This window comes from Phalaenopsis equestris, unplaced genomic scaffold (assembly GCF_001263595.1).
Source record: "Phalaenopsis equestris unplaced genomic scaffold, ASM126359v1 Scaffold000288, whole genome shotgun sequence".
In the NCBI taxonomy this organism is placed as follows: Eukaryota; Viridiplantae; Streptophyta; class Magnoliopsida; order Asparagales; family Orchidaceae; genus Phalaenopsis; species Phalaenopsis equestris.
In genome coordinates, this window is record NW_018164730.1 from 277701 (window position 1) to 294651 (window position 16951).

Consider the following 16951-nt stretch of genomic DNA (forward strand, 5'->3'; position numbering starts at 1 on the left):
TTTCTCAATTCCTTCATTTAAAGGATTGTAGGTCTGATGATGTGCTAATTTTTTCTGACAGATGGACAACTTTTATACTGGTATGGATTCTGTTCAATTTTCACGTCTTTTACTTTGAGAGATAATTACATACAACACTTTAAACATTGCTAATTTCAAAACTAGATCCTATATGATTGCTTGAACTATTGAGCCGTTGCAATTACACGTGCCACGATCGAGCCAGTAGGAATTTGTTAAAAATGCAAAACATTGGTTGGGGTTTTATTATGAATTTTGATATTTGTGTGAGACTTTGAAAAATGAATGAAAGAGGATGCTAGTTTTGTAAATAGCCATGTTTCAAGTCCTATGCATGTGATTGCTCCCTTTTGACACACTCATTCTATCTCTTCTGATTGTTTGAAATTGGATGGCATGTCTCTGTGTGGTCTATGCTACTGCAATTGGCAGTCACGGTACTTTTTTGCTTCCTTTTTTTCTATGTTAAATTTATGATGAGATCTTATTGTAATATTTTTTTTGGTTGCTATAATGCATGGTACGTTTTTATGCTTCGCTGGTTTGATGTCCCACTTGCAGGTGTATGAGAAGGTTAGAATTCAACTTCTATTACATATTTATGAAATATGGCATTTTCTTATAATTCTGACGAATATTTATGTTCTTAATAACAGGGCGCTGAAGTTGTTAGAATGTACAAAACTTTGCTTGGGAGCTATGGTTTCAGAAAAGTAAGAAAGGATTAGTTTGTTAATTTTTTTTTTCTTTGTTAAGAGTGTGTGCTTCAAGTTAAAAGTTCAACTTGTTTTTTACACTACAGAAAAAAGCCCGAGTAGCGTCGGACATTTCTAACATTAATTCAGATTAGCATCGAAATAGCGTCCTTTTTTATAATGTTCAAATGGGCGTCACTAATTTATTTTGCATCGGCATTACTGTCGGATTTTAATTTGCGTCTGAATTAGCATAAAAAACAGTCATCGCAAAAAATACCATCAAACAAGCAAATGACACAATAGCATCAAAAATTTTCGCCACTGATTAACATCAAACAGGGCCGACTCTAATTAGTGTCGGTCATATTCAACACTAATCAACGTCAGACTTTTTTGACGCTATTGCATCGTTTTAGCTGCGGCTTATATCGTTGGCTGATTGTGGGTTTTAGTGTCGAAATTTTCCGGCGTTAACCTGTAAGAAACAAAAAAAAGAACAAAATAATTAAATTTTCACATACATGCACATAACAAACACAATCAATATAATATGATATTTATATATCATCACAACTCATAAAAGAAATCTCCTACATACACATAATCATACCAGATCAGATTAAATATAATCAGATAAAAGTGCTCAGGATGTACAACACAAGAAACTGAAAGTTCATACAATACAGAAATGAAAACAACATAAAGTCAGCCCATGCGCCGGGAAAACATCATCAAACACAGAAAAAAAACCTAATATTCATCATCATCATCCTGCTCCTCCTCAACCGGATGCATGTGTAGCTTGCTCTGGCGATCAAAACTCTTCGTCAGCGTGCTAGACTATCTGCAACGAGCTGCTAGCCTTCGCGCACCTGTATGAGCTCTTCATTCATCATCGTTACACACCTGACAAGCTCCTCATGTTAAGCCTGTAACGAGCTAGGGTCACCCATAGCTGCTCGGGAAAGCTCGGCCTCAAACGCCATCCCCTTTGCTCTGAGGTCGTACTCTCTCCCCTTTTTTCCTTCTCATAGCCTGCATCCACACTCAAAATTCGAATGTGCAGCGGTAAACTGGCTATCTCTGCTAGTCTACCACTGTTGACGAACGGTGAGGTATGGCTGGTCATCTCCCTCTGTTTCTCCCGGAGCTGCTTGTACTCCTGCATAACAAAATTAAAATATTAATTGACATTTTTAAACATATTAATAGAATTAAATTTTTTAAACTTATATTGACACAACGAGAGTGGTTGGATAACCACTATTGTGTGCCCGTGCACCGATGTGTAAGGGCGTGCTACTCCATGGTGGATGGCTCTCTATCAAGCTCCATAGCAAAATTCAAATATTAATTGACATATTAATAGAATTAATTTTCTTAAACTTATATTGACACAAAAAGAGTGGTCGGATAATATTTTCCCCTACCACCAAATCAACACTTCGGCCTATGTTAGAGGCACAACCACTTGAAAGCTTCAAGGAATGCAACCACTCAAAAATTATTTTTCGTTGATCCGATGTGAGACAATATATAGCTTTTGGCTTTATTACTTTATCGACATTTGTCTCTTGCAACTCTCACCCTCTCCTCTTGCAATACTCTTTCAGATTCATTCTTGCTTTGACATTGTCCTTTGTTTTTCTCTTGATATCAAGAGTAGTATTTAATATATTATAAAAAAAAAGTCTCAATTTGCATAACATCCGGATTATGCCTAACCAGATTGCTTTTCTAATATGGAAGATCCCACAAACTATTTCGTTTCATCCAATTATATGTAATGTCATAATCTGGAAGACGACTTGAGGCTAATTCCGGCCTCTCAGTGATATTCAGAACTTCACTAATCATCTGTAGTATTTCACTTCCACTAATCCTTGAGGGTGGACTTGATCTTTCAACTCTATTTCTGAAAAATACATCTTTATTTCTTTGGAATTGGTGATCACTTACTAAGAACCTTCGGTGACAATCAAACCATAAATTTTTTCTTACATACTTTAAAGTGAATGTTTTAGACATGTCCATGCAGTAGGGACATGCCAATTTTCTGGCTGTACTCTAACCAGATAGCATCTCATAAATAGGAAAATCATTGATCATCCATATAAGAGTAGCTCCGAGGTAAAAGTTTTGTTTAGTTGCAATATCATAAGCCAACACACCGATTTCCCACAATACCTATAGCTCATCGTCAATTTGACTTTTAGGCTATGTGGACATGGTATGATCAACGTTAGAAATAAGCTAAACACAACCATATACATATTGAGGGGCAAATTATATGGCATAATAACTGGTCAACAAGAATAGGGTGTTGCAGTATGACTGTAAGGTGTGAACCCATCCACACATAAGTTAAATCTAATGTTGTGTGGTTCTGCTGCAAAATCCAGATAATTGCGATTGAAGTCATTGGATTAGTATTACCAGATCCGACATTACGCCTTGTCATGTGGGGAGTTGTACGCATAGAAGCAAAAAGTTGTTTGAGTCATGTAAATAAAAGAGACATTTGTAAGAAATATTTTTCTGGTTTTTACTTTTTCTCCCCTTTGGTTTGAATCTATCAGCACTATAAAATATGCATTTTGTCTCTTGTGCATACAGTGGTTGGCGCAATAATCTATCTTTACAAATTGTAGCCTCAATTTCGCCACTAACTTTTTAATTTTGTACAAATCTCTGGAACTAAATTAATAGTTTTCCTGTAGTGTAAGAATTTACTGTTGTTGGTCGCACGGGTATATTTGTAATTCTACTCCTTTTTGGCATTGATGGAAAAGTTTTCATTATTATATCTCATTTTTTTTAGTTACATGCACTTAACAGGGCATGGATCTTTATTTCGAAAGGCATGATGGCCAAGCAGTTACATGCGAAGACTTTTTTGCTTCTATGAGAGATGCAAATGATGCTGATTTTTCAAATTTCTTATTATGGTAAATTGTGCTTTCACCAAAATCTCAGCTTACTTATTTCGAGTTTCAGACAATAATTTAACTAAATGTACAAAATTCAGGTACTCACAAGCAGGCACTCCTCAAGTTAGAGTCGTGTCATCTTACAATCCTGATGCCAGAACATATTCTTTGAAGTTCTGGTAAGATGCATATGTAATGTCACACATTTCTTATGTATTTACATATCTCACACCAAAATTTTCATATTTACACAGAAAGCACTTAAATATTTAATATCACATGAAAAATAGCTCTATTATCACATTTTAAAAGTGAAATACACCATTTCATGTATAAGTTTAAAGCACTGAAGTGATGTATATGAAAATATGGAAGTTTAGGTGTGAGATATGTAAATACAGGTGTGAGATATGTAAATAATACATAAGAATTGTGTGCTGCGAATGTAAATTTCCCTAATACTGGTTTAAGTCTAATTTTATCAGTTGTTGTTGGAATGCTTTGTATACTTGTTCCTTAGGAGCTGGAAATTCGTGTCATTATCGTTTGTTTTGTCGCTATGATAACTACTTGTGTTGGAATCAGAGATTGGCGAGGACATGATGTCCTGAAAATCACATTTGCTGCAAAAACGTTTGCTCATGCATCATGTATTTTTAGTAACAATTACATTGCATCACGGTCTTCATTACCTTTGTCCACTTTCAAAGGATTAATTATTAAATTATGCATACTTTTTAGATTAATTTGGCATGTCATTCATTTTCTTTTGCTTTGATTTTAAGGTTTTTAAATTGGCTTTATCCATCTTATTATATTTTTCCTTTTGCGTTATTTTCTAATTCAGAGTTATTAAAATTTATACTCTTAGATTCCTCTACAATGATGAAATCCTTGTTGAAAACTTTAGATGCTTTTCTAGACAATGAATTGCTCAACAAAATAGTTCACCCATTTTAGTCAATTTTTTTCAAGACACGCCTTCCATTATTAAGTATAAAGCATCTATACGCTTTCTTTCCTTTTATAATTCATGAGAGGTACTCTCAGTTATTAGTATATTATTAACTTTATTAATCACATTACAAGTATTAATTTCCTTGATTAAATATATTTATGTAACCTATATTCATTAACATCAAACGTATTTTCTCTTCAATAATCCTATTCTTTCTTTCGACTCCCCATTATATTGTGGAATCCTAGTCACTAATGAATCATGTTTCATTCAATTCAACTTGCAAAATCATCAAAATTTTAATTTTCAACCACTCCTTGGTGGTCACTATGAATGATGGTAAATCATATAACCAAAACTTTTTTTGAATCCCCTTTGAAAAACATATATATTTTTCAAAAGAATCATTCTTATTGGCTACAAATTTCACTGAAATAAATCTATTGAAATCTAACTGTATTTACAATATATTTTATATATATTATTATCCAACATACCAAACGCAAATTATAGTGCATGTGATCTTTGATCATATTCATGCTTGCTAAGGGATCATAATTTTCTTAAATTTGTGGTGTAATGGCTATATTGTTGGTTGACTATTAAAAATTTCTTGGAAATCTTTTATACTTTGAATTATCATCCTATCTTCTATAAATATTCAATAAAATCTTTGAAAATCATTAGTCATTACAAACTTATTTACACTTTCTCTACACTTAAATCCTTTCATCCTCTCTCAAAGTTATAACATTCTATTTGTAAATTCCTTTTGAGAACTCTCTGAGCTGCCTAAATTTAGGATTGGAATTTTAATTCTTTCTGCTAATTTGTCATGACTTGGTAACATGCAAAAAATGGCTTTTTAATCAACTTGAAGAGGAATCATTGTCTTTCTTCACCGAAGGACATGTCTTAGCAATGGGGCGAATTGGTTGGCGCATGTAGGACAATTGTGGTCTAACTCTTATGCAACTCTTTACATTTTCTAGTCATTCTAGTTATGCTTTTACATTGAGTAAATTGCCAAAATAGTCCCCTAACAATTTAAATGGGATCATTTTAGTCCCATTGTCCATAAAAGTGTCAAATTAGTCCCCAGACTCTTTAAATATGGTCTAAAATAGTCCATATGGAGGACTATTTTAACCCTCATTAAATCATTAAAAGAGTATAAGGACTTAATTGTCATTATTTTAGACTTTGACATTAAAATAGATCTCTACTAAGAGTCATTTGACCATTTTGACACTTTACTCCTTTTTACATTCTAGTACGTCACATAGAACTAGAGAGCTAACGATATTGTGTTTATTGCCAGCCAAGAGGTTCCGGCTACACCGGGCCAACCTCTGAAAGAACCTATGTTTATACCCATTGCCGTAGGACTTCTGGATTCAAATGGGAGGGACTTGCCGCTCTCCACTGTTTCTCATGATGGAGTGCTTCAAACGGTTTCTAACAATGGACAACCAGTCTTCACAACAGTGCTAAGGGTCACAAAGGTAATTATTTACACCCTACAATAATCTGAGCAACTCTAAAAACAAGCATTTCATTTATATTTACACCTGAATTCTCTGCTAGAATATTATGGTATTGCCTTTTCATGGGCTTTGTTTATAATTTTTTTTTATTTTATTCTGATAGTCCATCTCCATCTATAGAGTCATTCAATTAATTTTGTTGAAGATACCACAGCTGGTGCTAGTTAGTTTAACCGCTAAGGATAATCTTCTGTTGTTTATTAGTTTATAAGAAGTTTGTAATTTTGATTTGTGGTGGATGGCAAGCCCCTCCTCTCTCTCTCTCTCTCTCTCTCTCTGTGTGTTGTGATCTCTATTTTCTTGCTCTGTTCCTTACATTGGGTGCTGGTTGTTTTCTTTCCTGGGGAAGTTATGAGTGAAATATATGCGGTATGTCTGTCTAGTTTTTAATGTCAGTAACTATGTCTTTTCAAGATGGCTTAAAACAGTGTCCTATGGCTGGTAGAGCGCAATTCTTCTAAATTAAGACACTTGAAATCATAATTGAGAGAATTTTGATCAGTAAGAGCAAATTTCTCTTTTATTTTATTTTATTTTCATGAATGCTCGCACTACCTGCAGTGATAACCTGTCAATCATTTTCTCACCTTTACATTTATCTTGCAGAAGGAAGAAGAGTTCATATTTTCCGATGTATTCGAGAGGCCAATTCCTTCGCTACTTCGTGGTTACAGCGCTCCTATTCGTCTCGATTCCGATCTCACAGATAGCGACCTATTTTTCTTACTCGCACACGAGTCTGATGATTTCAACAGGCATGCACAAAATATATCTCCTCCTTTCAACCTTAATTTTTTGAACTATCTTATTTATAACTTCAACTATAATTTTAATTTTCATTCATATTTCAGGTGGGAAGCTGGCCAAATTCTAGCAAGGAAACTGATGCTCAGGCTTGTAGCTGATTTTCAGCAGAATAAATCTTTGGCTCTGAATCCAAAGTTTGTGGATGGAATCAAAAGCATACTATGTGATTCTAATTTGGATAAAGTATTGATTTCATAATTTTCCTTTTCTTTCTCAGTTTGAATTATTGTAAATTATTCGGTTAAACATACTGATGAAGTTTATCCTTGTTTTGTTTTTGAATTAGGAATTTATTTCCAAGGCAATTACTTTACCTGGTGAAGGGGAGATTATGGATTTGATGGAAGTTGCAGATCCCGATGCTGTTCATGCAGTTCGCTCTTTTATTAGGAAACAGCTCGCACTTCAGCTTAAAAAAGAGTTTTTGTTTACTGTAAGTTTTTTTCTTTTTTAACTCATTTTCGGTTTACTAGAAAATATTTATGTAGATGTATCTTTGTGATATTTAGTAGAATATACATAGAAAGATTACTACTTTGCTTTTGCTTCAGTTTTGTTCATAGATTAGCAAATAACCATTTTGTTGATGATTAGCATGGCTATTTGTTTATTTAACACTATATTTGTCTATTTACTAAAATAAATATAGGTATAAAATTTTTATAAAAGTTACTCTATTAATTTCGCGGCCTATCTATTCATCCATCTATCTATCTATTTATATTTATATACTATATATATATATATATATATATATATATACATATATATATATATATATAGGCATATTATTTTGCATTATTGGTGCCTCTTAGGAGTGGATTCTTATTTTCATGGAAGTTCATTTTATGTTGGTTGAGGTGATACTGCACTTCACAATTAGCTTTTTGGTGATTCCTTTGTATTTCATTATTTCTCAAGCAGAGTGGTGACAAAATAAAAAATTAAAAGGTGATGAGTATTTAAATTTAAAGCTTTATCTCCTTCAAAAAATGTTTAAATTATTATAATAATTATTTTGAAAATAAAAATTTAGTCAATATTAATTTATTATCAAGTATTTAAGTTTGAGGGGCAAAATTTTTTGTGTATTATATTATTTTAAAGAGTTTAATGCCACCTTCTGGTTCCACCGCTACTTATTGACTTCTTTGTTCAACTATTATTTTGAACTTTTTTTCATTGATATTTTGAAGTAAAACTATATTTTTCGACAGGTCGAACATAACAAAAGCTCAGAGGCTTTTGTTTTCAACCATGAGAATATGGCGAGACGCGCTTTAAAGAACACCGCTCTCAGTATTGCTCTTTAGCATTATATAGTTAAAACATTTAAGTGAAGAATTCATATGTAGTATATTAAACTTGGTCACTCCACATCCATTTTCCTTGTACAGTTTACCTCGCAACATTGAATGATTTGGAGCTCACCGACCTTTTAGTGCACGAGTATAATACAGCCACAAACATGACAGAGCAATTTGCAGCTTTGATGGCCATTGCCAAAAATCCCGGTCAAGTCCGTGATGATGTTCTTGCTGATTTTTATAAGAAGTGGTCTCATGACTACTTGGTAAGATTTTTTGGGTTGCATTTTAAATGAAAATAAGAAAAGTGTCAAAATTGTCTCTTGACTTTGTAGGGGTTCATTTTAGTTTCGGAGTCTATGAAGGTCAATTTAGTCGTCAGATTATTTTAAAAGAGGCTAAAATAGTCTTTCGAGGGGACTATTTCAGTCTATATTAAGAGGGTTTGATGACTAATTTAACACTTTTGTAAACTCTGGGACTAAAATGGTCCCCCATGTAAATAATCAGGAGACTATTTTGATACTTGAATGCAAATTTTCTTCCTCCCCTGCTTCGTATGTCGTGTTTGTGTTCATACGAAGTTAAAACTAAGAATTCAATCTGTAACACTTTCTGCTCATATTACCAGGTAGTGAACAAATGGTTCGCTCTTCAAGCTATGTCTGACATACCTGGAAATGTGCTTAATGTCCAGAATCTGTTGAGTCATCCTGCATTCGACCTGCAAAATCCTAACAAGGTCGGTAAGATATCGAGAAAAATTTCAAAATGGTCTTCTTGCTCTTTGTCAGGGATCATTTTAATTTCAAAATCTATGACAGTTTCAACTTAATCCCATACCATTTTAATGCGGGCTAAACTAGTCTCTTTTTTGGGATCACTTCAGCTCATATTAAATGAGTTTGGGGACTAATGACACTTTTATACTCTGGGACTAAAATGACACTGTAAATATTCATGGGGGGCTAGAGCACTTTTAAGATATCCTTCCATCTATTGTGTACATAGTATAATCATTTGGGTTTTGGTCAACATTTAATTAGTCTTTTTGTATAAAATCTGACATAAATCCATTCTTTGCTTTTCATATTTTCTGCTTCAGGTTTACTCTTTAATTGGTGGATTTTGTGGATCTCCTGTTAATTTTCATGCAAAAGATGGCTCTGGTTACAAATTTTTGGGGGACATTGTGTTGCAACTGGATAAATTGAATCCTCAGGTGCAATGTTGTTTAAATGATGCCATAGAATATTGCTAGAATTTTAGATAAAGATCTGTTTTTTTTTAATTTTTCTTTTGCTTGTTTTGAACTCAGGTTTCATCTCGCATGGTTTCGGCCTTCTCGAGGTGGAGGCGTTTTGATGAGGGCAGGCAACATCTGGCTAAGGTAAATATCATTTAGAGGGCTATTTCTGCTGAATTTTTTTTTTTGGTCTGAATTGAATTTTTGTTTATTATTTAATTTTCAATTCATGTATTTGAAAATTAGTAATGTGGCAAGATGGAATGAACGATGTTTTAGTAACATTCGCCGCGCCGTAAGGCCTATAGTGATTGATTGGAAGTGATCGAAGTTTTAAAAGCGAGCTTCATTGATGGATGCTTGTTTAGTTGGGGTGTTCAATTTTTATTTAGTTTTTAAGTTTTCTTGAAAAATTTGCGTAGAAAACTATAAAATGTCAATTAAGACCTTCCATATTTGTACTTAAACACCGGAGTTCAATTGATAACAATATTTAAAGTAAAAAATAAAAATTAGATACCGACATAAAACTATAATGACAATAAACTAGTCCTTCAAATTCTCATTCGTCAAGCTTGCATACTTCATGTTGTTCTCGGCAAAGTCAATATATTTATTTGGGTTTTCTTAAAAGCATATATATGGTGTGTGCGCGCGCGCGTGTGTGTGTGGGCGCGTATGTGGCCGCACGCGCTCGTGTGCACACATCCATATGTGTGTACACATCCATATGTATGTTGTTACCATTATTGTTTTGTATGTGAAGAGAATGAACCACCCAATCTTAAGTGCTTCACTTTGTAATTTTGTGAATTTTTTTCTTATGGGATTAGGGAGATGAGCTTTAATTTGTGTCAACTTTATGGGTCAATACCAAAGTGTTATAAGTATAAATATCAATTTTTGGTGTTAGATGATTATGCAAGAATTGTGTGCTATCTATGTTATATATGTAAATTTTCCCTCCAAAAAAATTTAAAAAAAATCATTTCTTTATCTATAATCTAATAAGAGTTGTTTAACATGAATTGCAGGCACAGCTGGAGAAGATAATGTCTGCTAATGGCTTATCAGAAAACGTTTATGAGATTGCTTCCAAAAGCTTGGCTGCTTAAACACTGAAGAAAATTTCAAGCTCAAAAGTAAACATTTTATTTCAGGTATATTATTATATCTATAAAGTTTCAAGCATCAATCATATAAATAAAATAAAGTTGTCTAAAATCAAATTTTATGTATAATATTTGGTTTTATATGGTTTTCATCAAGTTATGGACACTGCTATAATGCAATGTAGTGTGTTAAGTCTCTCATCTTTGTGATGAACCACAACAAGTTGTATTTTAGATTTTGAACCCTGTTGTTGTATCATGTTCAAATGTATGCAAATTTAAATATTTTGATGGTTTTATATCTTTTTTTCTGGTGGGGTTTTATATCATAATTTGTGTGTTGATTTTGGGGCATTTATGTGATAATTAAAATTTGGGTGTTAGATGTGTAAATGCATGTGAATTGTGTGGTATGTATGTAAATCTTCCTAAAATCTATAAGCATTTGATCTAATAATTGATTTGGAAAGTAGGATATGATGACCTGATAATATGCTAAATATTTCATGTACTTTAATTTTTTATTTTTATAATAAATCAGCATATTTCTAAATGCGGTCAAATTCAATTAAAAATATAAATAATACAAATAAATAAATAAAAACTAAAATGGTACAATTCATACCAAATGAATAGCCTTAGGAAATTACATTGGTTTAAATTAAGTGATTATTTTTAGTCTATTAATTCTTCATTAACATAATTGTAATCAAATTAAATTCTTATACTAAAAAAATTTCTAATAAAATTTTAAAAATTGATGCAAGAATAATGTAAATGTAAATTTTTTGAAAGATTAATACTTTAACAAAATTAAATCACAATTTGGATTTAACAAGGGAAGCCATCAAGGCAAATGAGCAGAGATACAAAACATGCAAGAAGTCTACATTGTGATTGTTTGATTGAAGCACAAAGCAATCACAACAGACGCCCAAAAGGGTGAATCACATACCATGTTAATGAATGCAATGATGCTACATGCAACATGCACATGCAAATGAGAAGTACTGGTAAAACATGCTATCTATGGAAAAGAATTACTCCTGCCCGGGAGACTCTGACTACCATGCGACAAGCAAACATCGGCTACGAATGAGTTTGTATCGAGTAAAAGGATACCTATAAAAAGGATTTACAGCTTACCTGATAGTCACTCACCGAGCACACATGCAAACATATAAGATATGCAACATGTATATAAAACCAGTCAAACATATGACATGCAAAAATGTCAAGCATATGGCATACAAATGACATACAAATGACAATCATGCAAGAATGCTAAGTGTCAAACATACTAAGTGATGTGTCCTTACAAGTGAGAATCACACACTTAGGTGAATACACATTGTGCCTTGCACGAGTTCAATGACTAGGAAGCGCGACTCGGGCTTAACACAATGTAAAATACCTATAACACTCTAAGAGGGGTCGTAGGGAGTGATATAGATTGTTTATAAGTGAAACAACTCCTCTCAAAGTGTGAAAATGTTCATCCCCGTGCATAGAAAGTCGTGTGTGGGGAATACACACGTGTGGGAGCTCAAAGAGACATTGCAAGCATGGATACTCAAAGAGACATCCATACAAGCCACATATAAAGCATAAAAGGCAAAAATATTTTACATGCAATGAAATATCATTGACATCAAGTCAAAATATAATTTTCATGCACAAGCAAATAAATATTATGATGCAAAAAACATACTAGCAGGCAAGTGGTCGCCCGGTGGGGTCGTGATGACCTGTCTAACCGAAAATATGGGACTATTGATTAGGGATGATCGATCATACATGAAAGAGCGAGTGATCGACTTGGGATGGTTAATCAGACCCAGATTGGGTGATCAACACAGTTTAGCCGATTGAAGCCAAAAGATTGGGCAATTGGGTCGGGGCGGCTGATCAAGCCCGGGAAATGGGTTGATTGAGTTGGGACAACCAATCATATCCAAAGCGAGTGATCAAATCGGTGCGGTCGATCAAACCCAATAGATCAGGTGATCTAGTCGGAGTGGACGATCAAGCCTGAAAATGTGTCGATCTTGCCGGGACAGCTAATCAGACCCATAAAAGGCAATCAAATCGGGGCGGTTGATCAAACTTGAGAAATTAGTTGATTGGGCTGGGGCGGCCGATCGAATCCAAAGTGGGTGATCGAATGAGAACGGTAGATCAAACTCAAGGTGTTTGGTCAATCATGTCGGAGTGATCGATCAAATCAAAGTGATAACATTATCAAGCACACAAAATGCAACAATGCCACAAACGATCACGTAAACAAATCAACCCAAAACACTTAGATGGCAAGTCAAACATTTTATATTGATCTCACTTGGGATATATGGTTGAATCAATGGAAAAGGTGTCAACACCATATTGCACGAAACAACGTGACCTTGCTGCCCATTTGCATAACATAGAGCGAAGAATTTACTCGCAAGAACGCTTCGTGATCGAACGGATGATGACCAAAGGGACATTTTTATCTGCACGATCCTTTGATTTCACTTATCCAACCAAGTGAAATCGTTGAACAAATAGTGAAATTGACACAATCTCATTTTTAATGAGATTGGTGCCAGGTTTTAACAGGAAATCACTCTGATTCATATGTGAAAGTCATCGAAAGGATCCCTAATCTATCAACTTCCTCTAAGCACATGAAACCTAATTCCTTAATCCTCTAACAACCAGAACAAGGGACTCTGGGAACCAAAATATAAAAGTTGAGAGGATTATATCATCGCGGCGGTTGACCGACGTATCAACAATTAAAAGAAAATTTATTTCGAATATCAACTTTATTTAGATTGCAATGAGTAAACATCACTGGAACTCTTACAAAAAGATGAATGTCTGACAGAGTGTCAATATCTATGTTGTTTAAGCTGTTCGAAGAAGCTCTCCTAATGGTATGAGAGATCAACAAAGCTCCAAGCTTTGACGTAGGTTCTTCTTTAGACCCTCTCCCAGTGAGGGGGTTCTAGTGATGTCAGGAACTCCTGTGAAGGTCCTCCTCCAAAAAAACAAGAAAGAACTCCTCAAGAAGGAGACTTCGACAAGGCATCACACAAGAAAACCCTCTCTTCCTCTCTTGTTTCTGATGAAATGATGACCAGAAATGAAAAAAAAAGAGGAAGAAGAAGAAGAAAATAAAAGAGAAGAGGTGAAAGAGGAAAATGGGAGAAGAATCAGAAAGAAGTTCTCTCAAATCTCTCAAAAATCTCTCAAATAATCCCTTTAAGGCATCCTCACTGCTCTCCCAGACCAAACTTGCCAAATGGAGTTTGACCCCCTGTGCCCATGATGTTTTTTGCTTAACCATCCGCCTTTTTCAATGCCCATGGGATTGACGCCACTTACCTCAAATAATAATGCCTTAGCCCTCACTTCCTTCCATTATTTGGTTGAGAACCGGGTAATGGGGTGACATGGAGGTTTATTCGGTGGACTCTAAGCGAAGAAAACCATTCGTTGGATTAAAAATGACGTGTTTTGAATTTTGGGCGCTTGAGTGCCAAAGTGAGCACAAAAGCTCAAACCGTTCGCTTTACAATATTTTCTTATCAGGCACAAAAGCACCTATTATAGCGTAAAAGCGGAGCTTGCTCTGGTTGGTGAAAGATCGCATGCAAAAAGTTGGGCGCTTGAGCGCCCAACAGTGGTGCCCAAACGCCCATACACAAAAAATCGCTAAACCAGAGGGGTGGGCGCAAAAGCATCGACCATGGGGGCAAAAGCACCCAAGGAAGGAATGATGCCTCCCTTAGGGGTGCCAATCTGAACAATGGGAGCTTTTGCAGCCTAGCCCCAAAGGGGCTTAGTTTCTTTGCTTTTCACATGTGTGTAACTTCACACGGATGGCATTTTATGGACCTTGAGATTACTAGAGACTACCTAGGAGTGGAAAAGTACTCCTCAACATCTATATGAACATTGAGAGTGTTCCTTATTGGGCAAAAATTGTCGGTTGGGGGTTGGAAACTTAGTTTTGCTTCAGGATGTCCGTAGGAAGGTTTTGACCAATTCGCAAGGTAAGGAAAGGTTTATATCACTAAAGTAAGACCCTGTAACTCAAAAAACAATTTGGAGATTTCAAACTGAAGATTTTAGTATCGACAGGAGTCACAGACTTCTACGTGGGTGAGCCGGTCTGAACCCCAATTTTTTTGAAACATGCTCGAGAGAGTTTTTATCATTGTCGTTGACTACGAGAGACTTCAAATAGACAGAGTGCGGTCTATAAACACTTAAATGGACATCAAACACATTCATCTCAGAACCATCTTCGCCCGACAATGAATTATCCTAAGTAGGGCTAAAGCAGTACCGACTCTGGTTCTGTGCTCGAGACACGTACCAAGATGTCCAAATGAGTGTCTTCGACTGTGGGAGACTGAACAAAGTCTCGTATCATTCTTGTGGATACCATACTTATTCGACATAAAAAATGATGCCAACACACACACTTGAAGACAGTAAAATGACACACTTGAAGACAGTGCAACGACGCGCCCCAAATACGGTATAATGTCACACTCTGAAGATGGCATAATAATGCTGCCTGAAGATGGTGTAATTCCTCATAATAACTATTTACAACCACCATACTTAGAATACAATAATCTTCTCCGAACTCCTGAAGTTCTCTCCTTTTAGATCTCTACTATGACCTGCAACCTATGTGATTCACAACAACTACAACCCCTAACTTTGGCCTTGGAGGCCAACTGATACTACTGCAACTCTCCACTACGTTCTACGTGACTCACAACTCATACTACTCTCAATTGTGGCATATGCGGGCTACAAACATTATTGTAGCTCACCACCACGACTAAAGTGATAAACTGCAACCTAAGTGGCTCAAAACTCTTTTAAAACCCAATTCTTGTCTTTTATGACCTACAAATGTTATTGCAGCTCACAACTATAACCTATATGACCAACTATAACCTACATGACTCACAAATAATGTAGTTCCCAACTCTGGCCTCCATGACCTGCGATCATTATTGCAGCTCATCACTATGACCTAAGTGACCAACTATATCTCGCGTGACTCACAAGTCATGTAACACCCAATTCTAGCATCTACGACCTACAAACGTTATTGCAGCTCACGACCCACATGATCAATTTTGGCATATGTAGCTCACAACTCATATAACTCAAAAAATCAGCATCTGCGACCAACATATATTATTGCAACTCACCCCCAAGCCCCATGTGACCAACTACGTCTTATGTGGCTCACAGCTCATGCAACTCCCAACTCTAGTTTTTGTGGCCTATGAACGCTATCACAGTTCTCTACTATGTCTATTGTGGCCAATCAACACACCTTAAGCTACTTCCTATGTTCTATATGGCTTGCTTCTACCATAACTTTCTACGGTTCTACGGCAAGTTGAAGTTACAACCACTATCTATAACATTCACGGCAGACTACTGCCTCCATACCAATTGACTATAGCTTTCACGACTCGTTACGACTATTGTTGTTGAAATAAAATTGTTCATTAACTTTATAATTATATATTTCCTAATTTAGGATAAGAGTAAGTTTATGTACTCATAATTACATAGTGTATTACTTTGATTGGGTCAAGCCCCGTGCAATGTCCCCTCCTACTTATTTTCTTTTATTTGTGTGTGTGCTAGATCTTATATCATACTGAGACGCTAATTTATTACTCTATCATTGTGGATCTTTCGTCACACAACAACAACAACAAAAACAATAATAATAATGTCTAATATTTAAAATTTAATATTTACTTATATAATATTTTAATATTAAAATTATGCAAAAAATATAATTATTTTTAACTTCTTTATGATCTTTAAAAGCATTATATAATTAAAAGCTTTAAATTTTATATCCTAAAAGCATTAATAAAATTATTAATAGCATTATGTAATATTTTAATATTAAAATTATATTAAAACTAGCTTTATTACTTCCAAAAAAAAAAGGAAATGGCATTTACTTATATATCACACAATTCTTATATTACATATCTAATATCTAAATTTTCGTATTTATAAAGCTAACACTCAGCTATTTAATATCATATAAACATTTCACTTTTGCTAAACTTTTTATTAGTGAAATATACCTTTAAAAAATGTTAAATATACTTTTTTTCATTTGCATACATTTATTTCATCAAAGTGGAGACTATACTTTAAAGATTTAAATATCATGTTAGATATATAAATAAATAATAATCATATGCTAGATATGTAAATTCCCCATTTTAGTATGATCAAGTGATTAAAAGCCAATTAAATAAATATTATATATATTTAAATC

The 16951-nt window shown here is 34.5% G+C and overlaps 1 protein-coding gene across 3 annotated transcripts in view; it reads left to right on the forward strand.

The window, feature by feature from the left end:
* Nucleotides 1-10925, forward strand: part of LOC110025092 (puromycin-sensitive aminopeptidase) — a 31769-nt gene extending 20844 nt beyond the window's left edge. For all 3 annotated transcript variants that reach the window (XM_020725366.1, XM_020725365.1, XM_020725363.1), the window contains 16 exons: nucleotides 62-80; nucleotides 454-458; nucleotides 583-594; nucleotides 678-734; nucleotides 3558-3667; nucleotides 3748-3828; nucleotides 5929-6112; nucleotides 6761-6909; nucleotides 7006-7144; nucleotides 7248-7394; nucleotides 8179-8260; nucleotides 8359-8534; nucleotides 8900-9010; nucleotides 9374-9490; nucleotides 9587-9658; nucleotides 10549-10925. In XM_020725366.1, coding sequence (XP_020581025.1) covers nucleotides 62-80; nucleotides 454-458; nucleotides 583-594; nucleotides 678-734; nucleotides 3558-3667; nucleotides 3748-3828; nucleotides 5929-6112; nucleotides 6761-6909; nucleotides 7006-7144; nucleotides 7248-7394; nucleotides 8179-8260; nucleotides 8359-8534; nucleotides 8900-9010; nucleotides 9374-9490; nucleotides 9587-9658; nucleotides 10549-10629 — 1542 coding nt within the window. In that variant the 3' untranslated portion in view covers nucleotides 10630-10925. The remainder of the gene's footprint in view (nucleotides 1-61; nucleotides 81-453; nucleotides 459-582; nucleotides 595-677; nucleotides 735-3557; nucleotides 3668-3747; nucleotides 3829-5928; nucleotides 6113-6760; nucleotides 6910-7005; nucleotides 7145-7247; nucleotides 7395-8178; nucleotides 8261-8358; nucleotides 8535-8899; nucleotides 9011-9373; nucleotides 9491-9586; nucleotides 9659-10548) is intronic.
* The last annotated feature ends 6026 nt before the right edge of the window (nucleotides 10926-16951 follow it).